The 22,262-nt window shown below is 46.1% G+C and overlaps 1 protein-coding gene across 1 annotated transcript in view; it reads right to left on the bottom strand.

Moving 5' to 3' along the window:
• Nucleotides 1–22,262, bottom strand: part of farsa (phenylalanyl-tRNA synthetase subunit alpha) — a 50,307-nt gene that overhangs the window by 16,519 nt on the left and 11,526 nt on the right. The window contains exons 5-11 of the mRNA XM_033012298.1: nt 18,814–18,906; nt 16,846–16,974; nt 14,406–14,521; nt 10,504–10,588; nt 8,278–8,377; nt 5,585–5,753; nt 1,003–1,080 (exon numbers count right to left, since the gene is read on the bottom strand). Of these exons, the coding sequence (XP_032868189.1) occupies nt 1,003–1,080; nt 5,585–5,753; nt 8,278–8,377; nt 10,504–10,588; nt 14,406–14,521; nt 16,846–16,974; nt 18,814–18,906 (770 nt within the window). The remainder of the gene's footprint in view (nt 1–1,002; nt 1,081–5,584; nt 5,754–8,277; nt 8,378–10,503; nt 10,589–14,405; nt 14,522–16,845; nt 16,975–18,813; nt 18,907–22,262) is intronic.

Below are 22,262 nucleotides of genomic sequence, written 5' to 3'. Positions count from 1 at the left end.
GACAACTATATGTGTAAGAAGGAACTGCAGATGCTGGTTTAAACCGAAGATGGACACAAAAAAGCTGGAGTAACTCAGCGGGACAGGCAGCATCTCTGGAGAGAAGGAATGGTCGACGTTTCGGGTCGACCCGAAACGTCACCCATTCCTCCTCTCCATAGATGCTGCATGACCCGCTGAGTTACTCCAGCTTAGAAACATAGAAAATAGGTACAGGAGACCATTCGGCCCTTCGAGCCAGCACCGCCATTCATTGCAATCATGGCTGATCGTCCCCAATCAATAACCCGTGCCTGCCTTCTCCTCATATCCCTTGATTCCACTAGCCCCTAGAGCTCTATCTAACTCTCTCTTAAATCCATCCAGTGACTTGGCCTCCACTGCCCTCTGTGGCAGGGAATTCCATAAATTCACAACTCTCTGGGTGAAAAAGTTTTTTCTCACCTCAGTCTTAAATGGTCTCCCCTTTATTCTAAGACTGTGGCCCCTGGTTCTGGGCTCGCCCAACATTGGGAACATTTTTCTTGCATCTAGCTTGTCCAGTCCTTTTATAATTTTATGTTTCTATAAGATCCCCCTCATGCTTCTAAACTCCAGTGAATACAAGCCTAGTCTTTTCAATCTTTCCTCATATGACAGTCCCGCCATTCCAGGGATCAATCTCGTGAACCTACTCTGCACTGCCTCAATCACAAGGATGTCCTTCCTCAAATTAGGAGACCAAAACTGTACGCAATACTCCAGATGTGGTCTTACCAGAGCCCTATACAACTGCAGAAGAACCTCTCTACTCCTATACTGAAACCCTCTTGTTATGAAGGCCAACATTCCATTAGCTTTCTTCACTGCCTGCTGTACCTGCACGCCAACTTTCAGTGACCGGTGTACAAGGACACCCAGGTCTCGCTGTACCTCCCCCTTACCTAACCTAACCTTTGTCTATCTTAACAACTATATCATGGTTTTAACAGTCCTGTCATCCATTTCTCATTTCAACTGTACCTTCATGATAGCTGAAGATCTCCATACTTGGCTCAGTGTAGGGGTTGAAGGCTGGTTTGTAACGCAGTTTGGTTATACCTGTCAAGTGGAAAAAGATACAGTAAGGAAAATCTTAATGGAATAACTGGAATTCTAGAGCGTACAGCAAACCACTGGAGGAGCTCAGCGGGTCAAGCAGCATCTGTGGAGCAGAGAGATGGTCGACCTTTAGAGTCAGGCTCTGCAATCAGAGAATTAGAATCTAAGCCATTCACACAAATGACTAAACGTTGATTTTCAGTGGGAGGGTGAGAAATGCAAAAGAAAGATCATTTTGCGGTTCTGTTACTGGACCCAGATCAGAGGTCTAGAATTTGGTCAATCTGGAAATTGAAAATTTAAGTTCAAGCCTCATTCTAAAATAATGTAAACTTAAATGCTTAATAATAACTTTGTATTAAGGCCCACCAAGATATTTCAGCAAAGGAGAATTACAGACCTTTGAATATTGAATTTTGATTTCTCTAACTTCAAATAACCCTTGCATTCTCTCCCCAATCCTGTCATCCTGCTAGTTTCACTGTTCATATCCCTTCATTATCACCCCATTGTGGGGACCACTGGTCACGTTGGCGCAGTGGTACAGTTGCTGCCTTACAGCGAATGCAGCCCCAGAGACCCGGGTTCAATCCCGACGACGGGTGCTGTCTGTACGGAGTTTGTACGTTCTCCCCGTGACCTGCGTGTGTTTACTCCGAGATCTCCGGTTTCCTCCCACACTCCAAAGACGTACAGGTTTGTAAGTTAATTGGCTTGGTAAATGTAAAAATTGTCCCTAGTGGGATGTTAATGTTAATGTGCGGGGATCGCTGGTCAGTGCAGACCCGGTGGGCCTGTTTCCGCACTATATCTGTAAACTAAACTAAAACTAAACCTTTCCTTGGCCATCTGTACTGGCTGATTTGTTCTGAACCTATTCACACCTAGTTTCCCCTCTCACTTGACTCTCAGTCTGAAGATGGGTATCCACCCGAAAGGTCACCTGATCCTTCTCTCCAGTGATGCTGCCTGACCGGCTGAGTTTCTCCAGCATTTTGTATCTATTCTGAAGTGATCTGTTCAGTTGGATGCATTCAGAGCTGCATCAAACTATTGCAAACACTTTCTCATGGTAGTTTTAGAATTGTACAACGCATCCCAACCTTACCACTACAGACCACACCACAAGGAGGGGAAAATACCATTGGTCGGCTCACACACAATGAGGGTGATGGTTTAAGAGATGAATTGACATGGCCTGCTGAAATATTCAGAAGGTCACTACAGTCACTGCAGCACCACCCAGCCTCCTCCCTAACACGGTCATTCATAAAAGAATAAATGTCAACAAATCCATGTGGTTTACACTTCCTACACTAGACTCACAAAGACACTCAATTCCGAGCTCTGTAGTGAGGCAGAGTTTAGTTTCGTTTTGAGATACAGCGTGGAAACAGGCCCTTTGGCCCACCGAGCCCCATATACGATTTCTACCCGACACGTCTTTGGAATGTGGGAGGAAAACAGAGCACCCGGAGAAAACCCACGCAGGTCACATGAGACTCCACACAGACAGTACCCCTAGTCAGGATCGCAGCTGGGTCTTTGGCGCTGTAAAGCAGCAACTTTACCGCTGAGCCACCGTACCGCCCCATATTGTGGTCATGATTCCACAATTCTCACATACGAGCTGCACTGATTATTTTCTTGACTCATGTCAGGGCAGAAACCATACAGATACAGTCTTACCTGAACTCTGATCACTGAACTCACCTTCCCCCCAGTAGCATCATTTGAATTCCTCGCCTTCAAAACCCTTTCCTCCATGACAGTCATCCTCATTTACCGGCCACCTAAACCACCTTCCTATCTGACTTCACTGAACTCCTCACACTTGCCTCATCCCTCTCCCCACGTCTGCTGCTACTTGGTGACTTAAATATTCACATGGACTCCCCCACCTGCAAGCTCGCATCTGAATTCGCCTTTTTACTTGACAACTTCTCTCTCACTCAGCACGTCACCTTTCCCACCCATGATAAAGGACACATCCTTGACCTGGTCTGCTCCACAAATCAACCGGTACTCGACCTCCATCCTTGCCTCTTCCCCCTCTCTGATCATAAGCTTATACGGTTCACCATCCCTTCTCCGACACCTCGCCCCCGCTTCCTCCGAGAAATCACCTTCCGTAATCTAAAATCCATTGATCCCCACCATCTCTCTGACCTGCTCTCCACCACTCTCCCACTGGACTCAACCCCCATCTCACCTGATGATCTCACAAACCATCTCAACTCCACCTTGTCTACCTCCCTTAACACTATGGCCCCCCTCAAAACAAGAACCGTAACTTTCAACACATCTTCACCCTGGTACACACCTGCACTTCGTAAACTGAAACAGACTGGTCACCAACTCGAACGACTTATAAAGAAATCATCTCTCACAGTCCACCTTGAAGCTTACAAACTCCACCTCACTGATTACAAAGATGCCCTCATTGCTGCAAAATCTGCCTACCTCTCCTCCATATTCACCGATCCCTGCCTAAACCACAGAACCCTCTTCTCCACAGTGGGCAACCTCCTCAAGCCTCGAGCAAACACTCTCCCTACCTCTACTCCGGTTCTCTGCAACTCATTCCTCCACTTTTTCGCTGATAAAATCAGCACCATCTATCAATCTTTATCCCCTGTACCCGACTCCCCAGCATCTACTCCACCACCTACCAAGGCCCCTCCTTTCAACATCTCCACTGACCTCCTTACCCCTCCTCCACACTGCTTCCTCTCCCAGTTTGACCTGGTCACCCCTATTGAAATCTCCAAACTCATCAGCTCTTCCAAACCCACTACCTGCTCCCTCGACCCTCTCCCCAGTCCCCTGCTGAAGTCCTGCCTCCCCGTTCTCTGCCCCTACCTCACTAATCTCTTCAACTCCTCATTGTCCCAAGGAATTGTCCCCTCCGCTTTCAAAACTGCTGCTGTCACACTAATCTTAAAGAAACCTGGTCTTGATCCCTCCTCTCTCATTAACTACCGCCAATCTCCCCTTTCTTTCAAAAACCCTGGAGCGTATCGTTGCGTCGCAACTTCATTCCCACCTCCTTGCGTATAACCTACTTGAACCCCTCCAATCTAGCTTTCGCCCCCTCCATAGCACAGAAACTGCTCTCCTCAAAGTCCTCAACGACCTCCTCACCTCTGCTGACACTGGTTCCTTCAACATCCTCATCCTCCTCGACCTGAGCGCAGCCTTCGATACAGTGAACCATAACATCCTGCTCACCAGACTCAAAGACCTCGGCATTGAAGGCTCTGCACTCAGCTGGCTCCGTTCCTACCTTTCCAACAGATCCCACTTCATCTCTCTCCACAACCACACCTCTGCTACAGCCACAGTCACTCAAGGCGTTCCCCAAGGCTCCGTACTCGGCCCCCTCCTCTTCATCATCTACATCCTCCCCCTTGGTCAGATACTCCGCCACTTCAACCTGGACTTCCACTGTTAAGCCGATGACACCCAGATCTACCTCGGCACCAAATCCCCCCACAACCCCCCCCTCTCCCATATCAACTCCTGTTTGTCAGCTATAAAAACCTGGATGCAACATAACTTCCTCAAACTCAACAGCGATAAGACAGAATTCCTCCTCATAGGCTCCAAAGCCACACTCAGCAAAATCAATAACCCCACTCTCACCATCGACGGCACCACTGTCTCCCCATCTCCCCAGGCCCGCAACCTTGGCGTGATCTTTGATTCCACCCTCTCCCTTGAGCCTCACATCCGCCATGTCATTAAAATCTCCTTCTTTCATCTCCGCAACATCGCCAAACTCAGACCCTCTCTCACACCTCCCGCTGCTGAAAGACTCAACCATGCCTTCATCTCCTCCCGACTGGACTATTGCAACTTACTTCTCCTTGGCATCAGCTCCACCTACATCAACCGACTCCAACTGGTCCAGAACGCAGCCGCCCGACTCATCACCCACACCAAATCCTGGCATCACATCACTCCAGTCCTCAAACAACTTCACTGGCTTCCCATCTCCCACCGGATCACCTACAAAATCCTGATCCTCACCTACAAAGCCCTCCACCATCTGGCCCCCCCATATCTCGCTGACCTCCTCTGCCCCTACCAACCCTCACGGTCCCTCAGATCCACATCAGCCGGTCTCCTCTCCATCCACAAGTCCAACCTCCGCAGTTTTGGGAACAGAGCCTTCTCCAGGGCAGCTCCCAGGCTCTGGAACTCCCTCCCCCAACTGATCCGCAATTCCGTGTCCCTCACCATCTTCCAGTCCCGCCTCAAGACCCATCTCTTCACCTCTGCCTATCCTTAGCCCCACGTCCCCCTCCCTTTTCATCTGTACATTAATTGCCTCATATTGTGTTTTGAATTGTATTCTGTCTTTACTTTGTGTACTAGTCATGTCTCTACTATTTATCTCATTCCCCTTACATGCTTTTCCTCTACCTGCTAAATTTTTGTAAGGTGTCCTTGAGACTCTTGAAAGGCGCCCATAAATAAAATGTATTATTATTATTATTACCTAATTTAGTAAAGAACTGCTGAAGAACTCCCATTAGGTCACCCAGGGTAAGGTCGTAATCGGCCACCACCCCCTCGATCTGGTGAAACTCAGCTAAGTGAGTGGCATCTAGCGTTTCATTGCGGAAGACACGATCAATGGAGAAATACTTCACTGGTGTGAAGACTTCCTGTGTGATAAGGAGAAAGACCGTTAGCATCACTGCATGGGTTAGTTGGAGAAGAAATGTGGATAAGACGCAGTTTACAGTCAAATTATGCTCAGGCAATCCTCTTGAATTAGGTAAGCTGGAGAACTTACCCAATTCAAGGGTAAGGGTAAGGATAGCGTTGCTGCCTCACGATGCCAGAGACCCGGGATCGATCCAGATTGCGGGAGCTGTTGTGTGGAATTTACACGTCCTCCCTGTGTGACCATGTGGGTTTTTCCGAGTACTCCGGTTTCCTCTTACACTCCAAAAGACGTACAGGTTTGTAGGTCAATTGGCTTCGGTAAAATTGTAAATTGTCCCTAGTGTGTAGAATAGTGCTAATGTGCAGGGTAATTGCTGGTCGGCGCTGACTCGGTGGGCCGAAGAGTCTGTTTCCACACTGTGCCTCTGAAGTCTAAATAGTTTAAAGCTTAAATGTAAAATTACACCTTGTAATCATATGTGTGGTTTGTGAGTTCCTCTTATCCCATCCTACCCCAAACATCAGTTGGCCTCCAGAAAGGCCCGTTTAACCAGATCTTCCTGCATGCTATCCAAAGAGCAACCAAAATATTAGTGTTTCGTCAAGGTGGAAGTTACTTAAATTTCTTACTGATTTGGTAATATTACAAACGTTCCTTTAGTGAGAGGCTGTAACGGTCTGTATGCTGACATCATAGACACAACATGCTCAGAGTATCCACCTGTCCATCCCCTCACAATCTCACATTTTAATTAGATCACCTCACATTTTTCCCATTCTCGAGTATTAGCCAACCTTCTCAACCTTTACTTTTAGACGTTAGACTTTAGATGCAGCACAGAAACAGGCCCGCAGAGTCCACGCCAACCAGCAATCCCCGTACACTAACACTGCCCTACACACACTGGGGACTTTTTACAATTTTACCAAAGCCAAATAACCTCCAAATCTGCACGTCTTTGGCGTGTGGGAGGAAACCAGAACACCCAGGATAAACCCACATGGTCACAGCCAAACTACGTACAGTCAGCACCCGTAGTCAGGATCGAACCTGGATCTCTGGCACTGTGAAGCAGCAGCTCCACCGCTATGCTATGGTGTTGCCCTGTTTTAACCTCCCTTAATCTAAAAGTCCTCTTCTATATGGAAACGTGCTAAGATGGCACCTTAGTGTCCTCGAAACCTTTGCGGTTCAACTTGCAGAGGTATTCAAAGATCTCATTACTCCATTATGAGGTGCTGCTTCAAGGAGACCACTATCATCCTGGTGACAAAGAAATGGTAGGTAGCATGCTTTAATAACTGCCATCTAGTGGCTCTGAAAACCATCATCACAAAGTGTATTGAGAGACTGGTGCGTGACGCACATTAACTCCAGCCTCCCTGCCAGCCTTGCTCATCCACAGTTTGTCTAGTGTCACAACAGGTGCACAGCAGACACCATCTCCATGGCCCCAAGCTCATCTCCGGAAAACGCCTAAGCAACACGGACATCTATTTATTGACTATAATTCCAACCTCAATACCATAATCCCATCCAAACTCATCTCCCAGCTCCTGGATGTTGGAGTCAGCACCCACCTCTGCAACTTTCTGACCCATAAACGACTATCAGTAAGGATAGGTGAGAACACATCCTCCTCAAAATTCTAAATACCAGTGCCCCGCAAGAATGCGATCGGTCCCCTCCTGCACTCACTATGCCCTCATGACTGTGTCTGCTCTAACTATCTACAGGTTTGCACATGACACCACTGTGGTGGGCCAGATAATGAACAATGGCAATACAGACTACAGGAAGGAGATAGAGAACAGTATCATAGTATTATAGCCTGCATTCGTTCTCACCTAACAAAGTCAAGAGTCAAGACAAGAGTCAAGAGAGTTTATTATCATGTGTCCCTGACAGGACAATGACATTCTTGCTTTGCTTCAGCACAACAGAACATAGTAGACATTGACTACAAAACAGATCAGTGTGTCCATATACCATTATATATGTAAATACAAACAGCTAACAATGAGCTGTTTCCTGTATCATCGTTACTTTTTTGCATATCTTTCATTCATTTGTTCCATATCTCTCTACATCACCGTCTATATCACTCACCGAGTCCGTGCCGACCAGCGATCACCCCATCCAATAGCACTATCCTACACACAAGGAACAATTTACAATTTTTACTGAAGCCAAGTAACCTACAAAGTAACTCGTTGTAGCACTCTGGGAAATCCCACACGGTCACGGGGAGAACGTACAAACTCTGTACAGACAGCACCCGTAGACAAGATTGAACTCAGCTCTACCGCTGAGCCACTGTGCTGCCCTAGAATTGTGCTGGATTTACAGTGAGAAACACTAATACTGTAACACCCTAAGTAGAAGGGCAGGAAAACACAGATTTTCATCCAGATTACTGCTGCAATTTGCACACACAAGAGGACTTGTCTGTGAAGAGCAGCCACTTTTTCGTGGGATTGGAACTTTTACCAGTTGTCAACGGATAAGAATCATCTCACCTGTTGGGCCAGTTTGTACAGCATCCGTGCACTGACCGCCGTTGTGTGTGTTCGCAGAAGATTCTTTTGTGCTTCTTCAATTTTCCAATCGTATTTGTACCTGAATGCACACACAAACACTGAACATTACCAGAGCACGTGGATATAAAGAGTTGTTTAAGAAAGAGCTGCAGATGCTGGAAAAATCAAAGGTAGATAAAAATGCTGGAGAAACTCAGCGGGTGAGGCAGCATCTATGGAGCGAAGGAATAGGTGACGTTTTGGGTCTCGACCCGAAACGTCACCTATTCCTTCGCTCCATAGATGCTGCCTCACCCGCTGAGTTTCTCCAGCATTTTTATCTAACTTGGATATAAAGAGTGCAATGTTGCATGTGGTAATTTCCCCAAATCTGAACTTTTGCAAAGAATCCAGTCATTCACAATACTCTTTTCATTTCCCAACTTCTCTCATCAATAACTTCCTCAGATGATCCAAATATCATCTAAACGAGAGGCCTCTTTAAGCTGCATTCACCAGCAGTGCTAGACATCCAACTGCTGAGACCCTATAACGCGCACATTCTAGTGAATACACTCTAGCAAAATCTAAAATTAAAGTTGCACTTTTCTTTCCCGCCCAAACTTCGGGTGCATGGGACGAATAAAATTGACTTTGACATTGAGAAACTCAAGTTTGTTTTAAATCTGAGACGAACACCAGAAATGCTGTTGGTTCCAGAGAGGGTCCAGAGGAATGTTTACGAGAATGATTCCAGGAATGATTGGGTTAACATATGATGAGCATTTGACGGCACTGGGCCTGTATTGGCTGGAGTTCAGAAGGATGAGGAAATTTACCAAATAGTGAAAAGCCTGGATAGAGTGAATGTGGCGAGGATGTTTCCATTCTTGGGAGAGTCGCGGACCAAAGCCCATAGCCTCAGACTAAAAGGGCGTACCTTTAGAAAGGAGATGAGGAAAAATGTCTTCAGAAGATGGTGAATCTGAGGAAATCATTGCCACAGATGGTTGTGGAGGTTGTCAATTGATATTTTTAAGGCAGAGATTGACAGATTCTTGATTAGTAATGGCGTCAGGGGTTATGGGGCGAAGGTAGGAGAATAGGGTTGAGAGGGAAAGATAGATCACCCATGATTGAAAGGTGCAGTAGACTTGATGGTGGTCTAATTCCCCTCCTAGAACTTATGAACGCCCAATGCTTCATATCTATCTGTGAGGGGAAACTGGCTCTCGTTGCTTAGTTCCCTCAAACATAAAACAACACTCTCCACCGATGCTCATTGAACAACTATTTTTTTCAGAATCTCGCACATAACCTCGCAGGCAATGAAGTGCTCTTGAACTTAATCAATGTTCAAAAGCACATGTTATCGGAGCAGAATATAGGCCCTGTCCCACTTTCCCGAGCTACTCACAAAATCTCCCAACTTTTCCCCTTGATTCAAAATCGGAGATGCCAGCCGTAGGTAATCGGGGCTATTTTTTTACTCGTGGACATTTTTCAACATGCTGAAAAAACGTCCCGACTTACCTGATGCCCCGAGTACCTACGAGCCACTACAAAATATCTAAGGACTCATACGGACATTCTCTGAGTTTGAATCAAGGGGAAAACTCGGGAGAATTTGTAACTCGGGAAAGTGGGACAGGGCCTTTACGCTACTCAGCCCATCAAGTCTACTCCGCCATTCAATAAAGGCTGATCTATCTTTTTCCCTCTCAACCCCATTCTCCCATTACCCCCTGACATCCGTACTAATCAAGAATCTGTCAACTGCGCTTTAAAAATACTCAATAACGGCCTCCACAGCCGCCTGTGGCAAAGAATTCTACAGATTCACCACCGTCTGACTAAAGAAATTCCTCCTCATCTCCTTTCTAAAAGTATGTCCTTTTATTCTGAGGCTGTGGCCTTTGGTCCTAGACTCTCCCATTAGTGGAAAGATCCCCTCATCGGCAAGTTTCAAGGTTGCAATAGAGGAAACGCCGCAACCCACGCAACAAACCACAAACTGAAAAAAGGTAAAGATCAGATATTCTCAGCTCCCTGTCGTTAGTAGATAATGTCAAACCCCCTCATATTATTGCTCCATATCTCAAGTGACGGCTTGCCGTTATGTTAACTGCACATGAATAATATTACCTGCTCAATCATTTGTGAAGTCCAAGACTTGCAACGATGAAGACACAGAAAACATGCAGCATCACAAGTAATTACACTCACCCTTGGGATCCATATCCTCCCACCGAGTGGACCATTTTTACTCTTTTAAGATATTCCATTGGAAATTCGGTAGCAACGGCCGGGTCTGGGAGAAAGGAAGAGGAAAAGAAAAACAGAACATTAACGCAATCCTTCAAAAAGAAACTTTGTCATTAATGTTCTCACTAAAAAATCATGGGGGAAACAATGTGATGCTTCCTGTCTGGATGCAGTAATTGTCATTCCACTAAATCACAGCAGAATTAGGCCAATCAGCCCATCACGTCTACTCCGCCATTCAATAAAGGCTGATCTATTTTTCTCCCTCTCAGCCCTGTTCTCCTGCCTTCTCCCCATACCCCCTGACACCCGTACTAATCAAGAATCTGTCTACTGTGCTTTAAAAATACTCAATAACGGCCTGTGGCAAAGAATTCCAGCGCACTCAAGTTACTGTATTTGAAGATTGGCTTAAAAAAGATCTATGCTTCGCATATGATTGCATGTCTGACAGTTCACAGCTTACTCCACACGGATTGACCTTGGCACGCAGTCACTGTTAAATAAGCATAGAGCCATTTTCTCATCACAAGATGAACCAAATCTACTTGTCAGTCAAAGGAATGTTGGTACACAAAACGCAAAAATCTAGGGTTACAGACAAGTTTGAAACTGCACACTATCAGACTCGATAACAGCTTCTTCCCCTCCGCTATCAGGCTTCTCAATGATCCTACCATAACTGAGTGTACTGTCCAATTCACCTCAATCCCAGAGTCAAACAGCATGGAAAACAGCCCACGCCGCCAAGTTGCCTCATCTACACTAGTCCCACCTGCTGTGTTTGGCCAGCGCTCTGACCTCCAGTGTTCAATTTAATACCGAGGCCAGGGGTGGAAATCTGTTGTGCTGAGCTGAGAGGCCATTAGCACTTTAAGGTTGATCGTTTAGTTATAGACAAGCTGCTGCAATCCACTTCATTTGAATGGGGTAGCTGACCTGCAAGCTAAGTGAAGGCCAAGTACCAGTGCTATATGAAGCACAACTAAAACATCTTTTTTCACACAAAGGGTGGTGGGTGTATGGAACAAGCTGCCACAGGTTTGAGGCTGGGACTATCCCAACATTTAAGAAGCAGTTAGACAGGTACATGGACAGGACAGGTTTGGAGGGATATGGACCAAACATGGGTAGCTGGGACGTGTTGGTCGGTGTGAGCAAGTAGGGCCGAAGGGCCTGTTTCCACACTGTATCACTCTATGACAAAGGCAGGGGCATGGTGGCTCCGCGGAAGAATTGCTGCCTTGCAGAGCCAGAGTCCCGGGTTTGATCCTGACTACGTGTGCTGTCTGTACGGAGTTTGCACGTTCCCCCCCATGAGTTTTCCCCGGGTGCTCCAGTTTCCTCCCATATTCGAAAGATAGACAGGTTTGTAGGTTAATTAGCTTCGGTAAAGATTGTAAATTGTCCCTAGAGTGTAAGATGGTGCTCGTGTATGGGGATCGCTGGTCGGCGCAACTCGGTGGACCCAAGAGCATTTATCCGCGCTGCATCTCTACACTACACTAAACACAGTGCTGGAGTAACTCACTGGATCAGGCAGCATCTCTGGAGGACATGGATAGGCAACATTTTTGGCTTAAGGCCCCCTTCAGACCTTTCCTGCTTTGCTTTATGTTCTAAATTCTAATTGATATTAATAACTTAAATTCACTTACATCAGCTAAATTTTTATACATCTTTTAATATTTGTTTAATTTTATTTCACCTGCTTTTAATTGTTGATCTGACAGCATGATCCGTCAATGGACCCTCGTGGAGATGAGGCTGGGGCCAGAGGGACTACTCCTGGGTCTATTTGCTACTCATGCATAGCTGCCAAGTTTTGTCAGAGCATTTCAGTATTCTAGTACCTGAAAATCAGTATTTTGCTGAGGAAATCAGTATTTTTACGCGGTTCCATTTTGCTGAAAAAAATGTTTTTTATGTGCGGTCATGTAAGAGTACAAGAACGCATAACTTTGCTACCAATTGACATGTCTTCTACGCACCTTACTTGACAGTGCTTTAACCATATAACCATATAACAATTACAGCACGGAAACAGGCCATCTCGACCCTTCTAGTCCGTGCCGAACACATATTCTCCCCTAGCCCCATCTACCTGCACTCAGACCATAACCCTCCATTCCTTTCTCGTACATATAACTATCCAATTTATTTTTAAATGATAAAAACGAACCTGCCTCCACCACCTTCACTGGAAGCCCATTCCACACAGCCACCACTCTCTGAGTAAAGAAGTTCCCCCTCATGTTACCCCTAAACTTCTGTCCCTTAATTCTCAAGTCATGTCCCCTTGTTTGAATCTTCCCTACTCTCAGTGGGAAAAGCTTATCCACGTCAACTCTGTCTATCCCTCTCATCATTTTAAAGACCTCTATCAAGTCCCCCCTTAACCTTCTGCTCTCCAAAGAATAAAGCCCTAACTTGTTCAACCTTTCTCTGTAACTTAGTTGCTGAAACCCAGGCAACATTCTAGTAAATCTCCTCTGTACTCTCTCTATTTTGAAACCCAGGCAACATTCTAGTAAATCTCCTCTGTACTCTCTCTATTTCATTGCCATCGCTTTGTATACTTTGTTTGAACGGCTGCTTCCTGCTTTTAGCACCAGATGATGATGTAGAAGCCATTTTGGAAGCCTCCCTCTCCCTCCCTCGCTCTCTCCCTCCTTCCTCTTTCCCTCCCTCCTTTTTTTCTCCCTCCCTCTATTATTCCCTCCCTCTCTCCTTCCTCTCTCATTCTCCCTCCCAGAACAGTCTGTGACCCACAGCGCTGTGGCCATAGCGCTATGTGTAAAGCCCACAGTGCTGTGTGTAAAGGCAACAGTGCTCCAGCTGGTAACGCTATCATTAGAACCCATAGCACTGCTTGTTTGAATTCCCACCCGCTAAACTGACAGCGCTGTTTAAACCTGGAGCGGGACAGGCAGATCAAAGCATACAAAAATAATCATCCAGATCTTGAAATTTAAAATACTAATAGATTTAATCTGCTATAATTATTAGAGTTACAGTATGACTTTTTATATCCTTGCATTTTTTAAGCAGCGAGATGAAACAGGAAGTCGGGCCGATTTAAAAAAAATCCGTATTTTACAAAGCAAATCCGTATATCGTATTCTTATCGCATTTCCGTACAAAATACGGAAAATCCGTACCACTTGGCAGCTCTGCTCATGGACTGTGCAGTTTTGGGTCAGGCTAGCGGGGCTCACCCACCCTGTGGGGAAGAGTGAAGCCTCTGTAATTCAGCAAGATATTGGATTGGGATAGACGTCTCTATCGAGCTGAATTCTGTGGCCACTCCACACACACACACTTTCTGGTGAGCAACATCCATGAATAAATCAGCTCGCCGCATTGCGATATCATAGCTTCCATAAGACGATGCTTTAAATTGTTGCAGCATTCAATCTCCCGTTTCCACTGAACCAGAGAAAGGAGTCAGTGAAAGAAGGAAGGGGGACCCGGCAGGTGGGGGGTGAGCTGAAAACGAAGGTGGGGGACCTGGCGGGGAGGCGTTAAGATCGATGCGGGGATTCAGCGGGATGGCGCTTATTTAGAGGGGGGACCTGACCGGGGAGGGGTGGGGGACGCCGAGATCAAAGGTGGGATGTGGCGGGGCCCAGAAAACGTAGCTGGACAAGGTGGGGGGCGGGGGGGCACCGAGGATAAAGGAGGGATCTGCGAGCAGAAGGTAGGATTGTTCAATGAACTGTAACGTTGTCAGCATCAGAAACGTGGCGACTCTTGTGTACCGCCTCGGTGAGGTCTGCTGTATGATTTAAATGGTTGTACACAAAACAGAGCATCTCACTGTATCTAGGTACATGTGACAATAAAGTATCATTGATTCCTACCAGACAGGAAGAAAGTGTCATGTTGATCTCGGGCAGGGTGCTGCTGAGGTTGGAAGAGCGCGTCAAAGTTCCAAAACGAACTCTCAATGAAGTTATTGGTGGGCATCTCTGTGAAACTAGAGATTGGAAAAAAATTTATAAGCCTCTTCATGGACTTTTTTTAAACAGTATTAAGTCATCAGGCGTGATATTTTAATAAACATACAGACCATTGCCATAAAATTTGTATTTTCTAATAAACTAAGGGGGTGCACTAACATAATGCAATGAATATCTTGAACAGGAAGGACAAGGACACACAAATCTGTCTTCATCATTGGTGGAGTCAAATACTTTGAATTCCTCAATGTATATATCTGCGTAATGCGCACCATGAGTACGTAATGCTCACCATGCGCGCGTCGTGCGTCGTGACACGTAAATGATGTTGCGTAATGACGGGCAAATGACGCCCAAGTGGGACAGGCCTTTTATCCCCTGGTCAGAGGATTCTAAACCAGAGTGCCCGCCCCCCCTCCACCACACTGGGTCCCCCTTTGTACTACCACCATCCCTCAAGACTGTCCCCCCACGCTGGGCCCCATTGTCTTCCCCTCCTCCCTCACGCTCATCGACCACGAGGCCCCACCGCCACCGAGGCCCGCGTTGCCACCGCCACTGAAGCTCCTTCATCCCAGACAGGCCTCGCAGCCCGGCTTCACCGCAGTCCCCGGAAGGCCTGTGGGGGAGTCGGACCTTCCAGGGCACGTCTTCGTTCTGGTCGTCAGCGCCATGGTTGTCCAGTGGAACGGGCCCGCGCTGCCCACTGGGACACTCCCACCTCCATGCGCGGGGCTCCCAGGGACACCTGTGCCTACCGGTTACTTTCCAGGAACTATGTATCTGCACCCCTACATCCCTCTACTCTACAACACTCCACTGGTCCTTACCATTCACGGTGAAGGCCCTTCCCCGATTTGACTTCCCAAATGCAACACCTCGTACTTAAGCACACTGAGCACACCTGCTCAGCTGATCAAGATCCTGTTGTAATTTTTGACAACTATCTTGACTGTTTGGGATACCTCCTACTTTAATGTCATAATTAGAATCCTGGACAGATTGGGACAAAGATGTAATCTAATATGTTGTAAAGATGGGGGAGTGAAACATATACCAGATATCTGAAGGGATTTGTAGAAACCACAGAAACAGTCGTTCCAATGTGCACAGTGGTGTCAAACCTTGATGGTTCCAGCCTGTGGAAATCCATTGATAGAGATGCAGGGACATCAGGTGCACATGCGTAAACATTTAAAGGTAGCACATATTGCAAAGGATGTTGATTGAAAATAAAGGCATATGGGATCCCCGGCTTCATTAAGAGACACATACTAGCAATGTTACAACATTTTGAGATTTTAAAAATCAAGTCTGCAATTTATCCCATCAGATAAAGCATAAAAAGAAGTTTAAATTGACACCTAATTCACTTTCATATCTTCAGTATTAAAAAAGTTATGGCCATTTTCATACTCGGAAATTAGCATCTTGTTCCCTATTGCTTTTCCATTGACAACACAAAAGCTGTGATCAAGGACAGTCAAAAGCCCATAACTTTCTTAAAAATTAAGAGAACTGAAATAAATGTTCAGTTATTGTAGATTGAAGCATTCTGAAACAAATATTAAACAATCTTACTTGGATGACCATAATAACGGCAAATAACGGTAAATGGTGAGGCACCATCTTGATTTATGTGGCAAATTTTGAGCACCACACTTTAAGGTGCTTTTCCAAGATCTGAGGACACAGTGATGAATTATAAAGTGTTTTCACAGTTTAGTTTAGTTTAGTGATACAGCATAGAAACTGGCCCTTGGGCGCACCGAGTCCACACTGACAAGGGACAAATTTACATTTAAAGCAGAGTATTTAACCTACAAACCTGTACGTCTTTAGTGTAGGAGGAAACCGAAGAATTCTGGGAAAACTCACGCAGGTCATGGGGAAACGTACAACTCTGTACAAACAAGCACCCGTAGTCAGGATCGAACCAGGGAATCTGGCGCTGTAAGGCAGTGGCTCTACTGCTACACCACCATGTCGCCCTTACCCCTATTTACTCAGTTTCCATTTCCAAAATGGTCGCTAACTCAAGGAAACAAATTTAAGATGGTCAAAAGAGACAAATGGATATCAGGAGAATTTTCTCTTTAAAACAACATGTTGGATTGATCCAGAAGACACTAAATACTTTAAGGATAAAAAGATTGTAAGGCTATAACAGAACTGAGGGACAACTTCCACACGGGCAGGTGGGCCAAAGGAACACCTTCTGTTTGCACATCTGCCATCATTACAACCAACCATAAGCACCCACTCTTTTCTTAGTTAAATTGATCTTAATTATCATCGAAATTATTTGGTGGCCTTGTGATGCATTCAGCTCAAAACTTACCCCATTTCCAGGAATATCTGTCGGAATTCAGTTCGAACTTTCATCAAGGGGTGGAGGTGTCCACACTCTGGAATGATGCCCAGGGCATCAAAGTTGTATGGCTTGAACTTCCTCTCTTGCCATGAGCCACTGTGGACAGAGTTTACACAGATGAAGCTTTATGATCTCAGCACTGCTTTCAGCGATCGTTACGAGTCACGACCAAGGAAAGCAGCTCATTTTGCTTATAGATCGAACCTGGGTCTCTGGCGCTGCAAGGCTGCAACTCTACCACTGCGGCAACTCTACCACTGCCCCAAAATAACACTCTGTGCCCATTTGGGAAAAGTCACTGCAATCATTCACTGACATGCTCGTGTCTGCCTCTCCAATATGAAGTCGTTTCCAACAAGGCTGAATGGTCAATACTTTTAGTAACATAAACCCACAGAAAACCTATCAAGTGGACGTGCCTGATTTATTTGGATTAAAAACTTGGATTGTTTTCTCTACAACGCGGAGGCTGAGTGAGGAACTGGTAGAAGTATTTAAAATGATGAGAGGCATATATAGGTTAGAGAATCAGAACCTTTTTCCCCAGGGTGGAAATGTTAAAGACTAGAGGGCATTGTTTTAAGGTCAGAGGGGGAAGTTTAAAGGAGACATGCGAGGCAAGCTCTCTGTTACAGGGTGCCTGGAACACATGCCAGGGGTGGTGGAGGAGGCAGATACGATAGTGACTTTTCACAGACTTTAGGATAGGCATGAGTGGATAGGCAGGGGATGGTGGAAGATGGATCACTTGCAGGCAGAGATTAGTTCTTGGTTCTTGGTTTCTTGGTCCTCCAAAATATTCCAAATGGAATTTAAACTGGAGGTGGTTAAGGGAGGGCTTAACTTTAACTTGATTTAACTTGACAACATGTTTGGCAAGGACATTGTGGGCTGAAGGGCTTGTTCTTGTGCTGTTCTATGTTCTACTTCAGGACAAAAGAAGTAACAGAAAATGAAAGTGAAAAAGAAACTCTTCAAACTAAGGGTGCAGTATTTGCCAAGTGCGAGTTTTGTTACTCAGTGGGGTCAAGGAAAGAGCGTTCACGTCGCGGCCCTGTTTCCACCAATCTTTCCACCACCACGCACAAGATGCGACAAGACAGACACCATTGTATGCAGATGCCGAGAAGTGTATTCTGCTCTTGCTGAACAACTTCTAATCTTGTGTGTGGACTCGATAAAAAGAAGTTGATCAGTAGCCAAAATGTGGAAACAATGATGAATGATACATTATTGCCACATGTACCTAGGTACAGTGAAATGCTTTGTTTTTCATACTACCCGGTAAAATCATATGTGTTGAAAGAACAGCAGATGCTGGTTTAATTTGAGGGTAGACACAAAATGCCGGAGTAACTCAGCGGGACAGGCAGCATCTCTGGAGAGAAGGAATGGGTGACGTTTCGGGTCGAGACCCTTCTTCAGACCTCACTGAAACGTCACCCATTCCTTCTCTCCAGAGATGCTGCCTGTCTGGCTGAGTTACTCCAGCATTTTGTGTCTCCCTTCGGTAAAATCATATAGCAGACCTCACCTCGGCTGCCATCATCTGGCACCGACAAAGTTACAAAACAGGGAACTGCAGATGCTAGCTTAGAAAAAAAGACAAAGTGCTGCAGTAATTCGGCGGGTCAGGCATCATCCTGAAGAAGAGTTCCCCCCACCCCCCCCAAAACGTCACCTATCCATGTTCTCTAGGGATACTGCCTGACCAGCTGAATTACCCCAGATCAGTCGCCATGCTGGACTATGGCACAGCATGACCCCATGCTCAACGCAATGGCAGCATCGAGCTGTGCAGGTCTGTGCTACATTCCCGTCACAAGAAACCGAACCACTACTTTTCTTTGATCTGTATTGTCTTTCGTAAGATTGCTTAATTTGGGATGGTCACGGAGAAGCGAGGCGGCTTAGTTGACAGTTCTGAAATCTTACTTGGCAATCATCTCAGGGGTGAGGTCAGTGTCCTGTTTCACCACCGTGGTGCTGAATGAACTTCCTTTAGTAATCCAGTAGGTCTTCAGAGTCCTACAAAAAAGTGGAGTGACACAGTTAAAGCATTGACGTGTGGATGAATTCCCACAGAACAAGAGACAAACTCAAAGAAACAAAAAAAAGAGAAAAGAGACAGGACTTGCATTTCTACCTCACATTCATGACTTGAAAGATGTTTTATAAACAATGAACTAGTTTCTTGACATCAGTGGTGTAACAGCTTGTAGTGCTGATGAGACCTGGGTTAGATTCTAACCTAGGGTGCTGTATGTGTAGATTTTGCACATTCTCCCCAAGACCATGCCTTTTTCCTCCGATTTCCTACCACATCCCAAAGCCATACGGGTATGTAGGTTAATTAGCCTCTGCAAATTGTCATTAATGTGTAGGGAGTGGATGAGAAAGTTGGATAACGTGGAACTAGTGTGAACAGGAGAGTGATGGATGGTTGGCTTGGACTCCGTGGGCCAAAGGGTCCATTTCTAAGCTGTTTCTCTAAACTAAACATATTTATTCACATAAAATTCCCTTTAACAATGTGACAATGAGCAGAAAATCCGATGATGAAGTTTCTTAAAGTACTGATGGAAATTCCAAGCAGAATGGTATGAACTCCCTCACCACACAGAGCTCAGTGGCCTAAGAAGCCATCTTGTCCAGTGCAGCTGTGGAATGGCAATAACCGCTGCCCCGCCGCTGATTCCTACATTCAGGGATTGAGAGCAGGATGGGAGGACTGGGGTGTTGGGGTGTTGGGGTGGCGGTGTGGCAGGGTGAGGAAACCTTCTTCCATTCCAAATGAGATTCTCACGACCAACTGCCCGCCCGGACAGGGTGAAAGGATATTGACCTTAAACGTTAACTCCGTTTCTCCTTCTAGCTAACTAGCTAAATGTACAAACTTATCTTTAACCGCTAAAAATGTATTTTTGTTACTGTAAACTAAAAGTAGTAAATATTAGTACTAAGTACTAAATAAACACTGTTTCATAGAGTTAAGTTCAATCGAAGCAATGGCTTGTCAGTTTCAATGGCCTCTGCAGTGTAACTACCAGTGTATTCTTAGAGAGACAGTGCTGTTTGATTACAGTGGGTACACTCCATCTGCTAGAACCAAAATCTGTTATTAGGAGGTCCATAATAATGAGTAGCATTATCTGATTTCATTAATAAACCAACACCAAAGCCAAAACCAACCCGTGTGACTGGCATTTCAACATTCCTATTTACTTTAGTTTGGAGAAACAGCGAGGAAAAAGGCCCTTCTGACCACCCAGTCCATGCTGACTATCGATCTCCCGTTCACACTAGTTCTATGTTATCCCACTTTCACGTCCACTCTTAATACATTAGGGGCGATTTAAAAGAGGTCAATTAACCTGCAAACTCGCATGACTCTGGGATAGTTTAGTTTGGTTAAACAGCGCTGAATCAGGCCCTTCGGCCCATCAAGTCCACACTGACCAGCGATCCCCACACATTAACACAATCCTACACACACTAGGGACAATTTTACATTTATACCAAGCCTATTAACCTATAAACCTGCACGTCTTTGGAGCGTGGGAGGAAACCGAAGATCTCGGAGAAAACCCACGCGGCCACGGGGAGAACGTACAAACTCCGTACAGACAGCACCCGTAGTCGGGATTGAATTCGGGTCTCTGGCGCTGTAAGGCAGCAACTCTACCGCTGCGCCACCGATGTGGGAGGAAATTGGAGCACCTGAATGATTTAGGGGTTGAGAGAAAATAGTTGTCATTGGCTCTATAGATAGATAGATAGATATAATTTATTGCCACACAACCAGGGTTGGTGGAAATTTGGGTTGTCAGCAGCAGTACAATAATAAAGAACACACAATAAAACTGTAACACAAACATCCACCACAGCATTCATCACTGTGGTGGAAGGCACAACAATTTGGCCAGTCCTCCTCCATTTCCCCCCCCGTGTACAGGACCAGAGTCCAGTCAGTCCAGGATCGGCTCTTCCTCACCGGAGACCGCGGCTTTAAGTTGTTGTAGGCCGCAGGCCGGCGGTCAAGATTTAAAGTCCCTGCCGCAGCCAGAAGCACCGTAGACTGCAGGGCCGGCGGTCGAAGCTCCCCTCCAGGGGTGATGGTAAGTCCATGCCGGCCCACGGTAGAAGTTGGCCGCGGGCCGGCAGTGATGGCTTCTTCTTCCCCCGGGTCCCCCACGAGGGATCCAGGGCTGTAGACGCCGCACCAGCTGGAGCTGTGCAGACCGCGGCTTCAGGCTGTGACTTCAGGCTGCCGGCTGCCCCGGGCCAGCGAAACGGAGCGCTCCCCTCCAGCGAGCCCCAGCGAGGGCTCACCCGCTCCACAACGAGAGTCCACGCTGCGCCCGCCGCTGAAGCCCCGGGCGCGTCTCCGGGAAAGGCCGCGTCGATCCTTGATGTTAGGCCGCGGGGGAGGCGACCTGGAAAATGTCGCCTCTCCGTGGAGGAGGCGACCGAAGCGGTTTCCCCCTTACCCCCCCACACCACCCCCCACACAAAACACACGAAGAAACACAGAATACACACTTTAAAACATACTAAAAAATAAAACAAAGCTGGAAAAACTGACGCGCTGCTGACATGGCTGCTGCCAGAACAGCGCCCACAATAAATTACTAAGTTATTATTCTGCTTGATTCATAGCTTCTTTGTGCATGAGTGGTCTCGTGAGTCTGTAATTGAAACATTATAAGGTAGTTCTATCATGCAAAACTCATTTATCATGTCAAAAAGCTTTGATCATGCGAGAACTGTTTTAAATATTCCTCATGCAACACACAAATATCCCCAAAGCCAACAAGCTCAGAATGGCAATTATCTAAGAGATTAAAAAGAAGTATGGGTAAGATAATGCAGAGACAAGGAACTGCAGATGTTGGTTGCCAAAAAAAGACACAATATGCTTGAATAATGCATCAGGTCAGGCAGCATCTCTGGAGAACATAGATAGACAATGTTTCAGGTCGGGACCCCTCTTCAGAATAATTATGATAGAGTGGGAAGAGAGAAACAAAGCTGGAAGAAAGGAGGGGCAGGACAAGGTCTGGAGAGTAATAGGTGGATACAGGTGATGGGGTTGGTAGGCAGAGGGTAGAAGAAAGTCCAGAGATGAGAAGACAAAAGGTGTGCGATAAGGATAGAAGAGGTGCGAACTGTGAAGCCTGTGGTAGGAATATGGATGGCAGGGGAGGGGGAAGGGGAGAAATGGTTGTGAATACAGGAGAGGCACAGGACCCACAAGGTAGGGGGAAAGAAGTAGGGAGGTGGGGGGGGGGGGGGTTGTCTGTGGGTTAGTTACGGTTGTGGGAAGACAGCCTAGACGGTGATGAAACCATGATTAAAAAAATCTCAGTATTGCATTAAAAAGA

Source organism: Amblyraja radiata, chromosome 35 (assembly GCF_010909765.2).
Source record: "Amblyraja radiata isolate CabotCenter1 chromosome 35, sAmbRad1.1.pri, whole genome shotgun sequence".
Taxonomy (NCBI): Eukaryota; Metazoa; Chordata; class Chondrichthyes; order Rajiformes; family Rajidae; genus Amblyraja; species Amblyraja radiata.
This window is presented reverse-complemented; position numbering and strand designations above follow the sequence as displayed.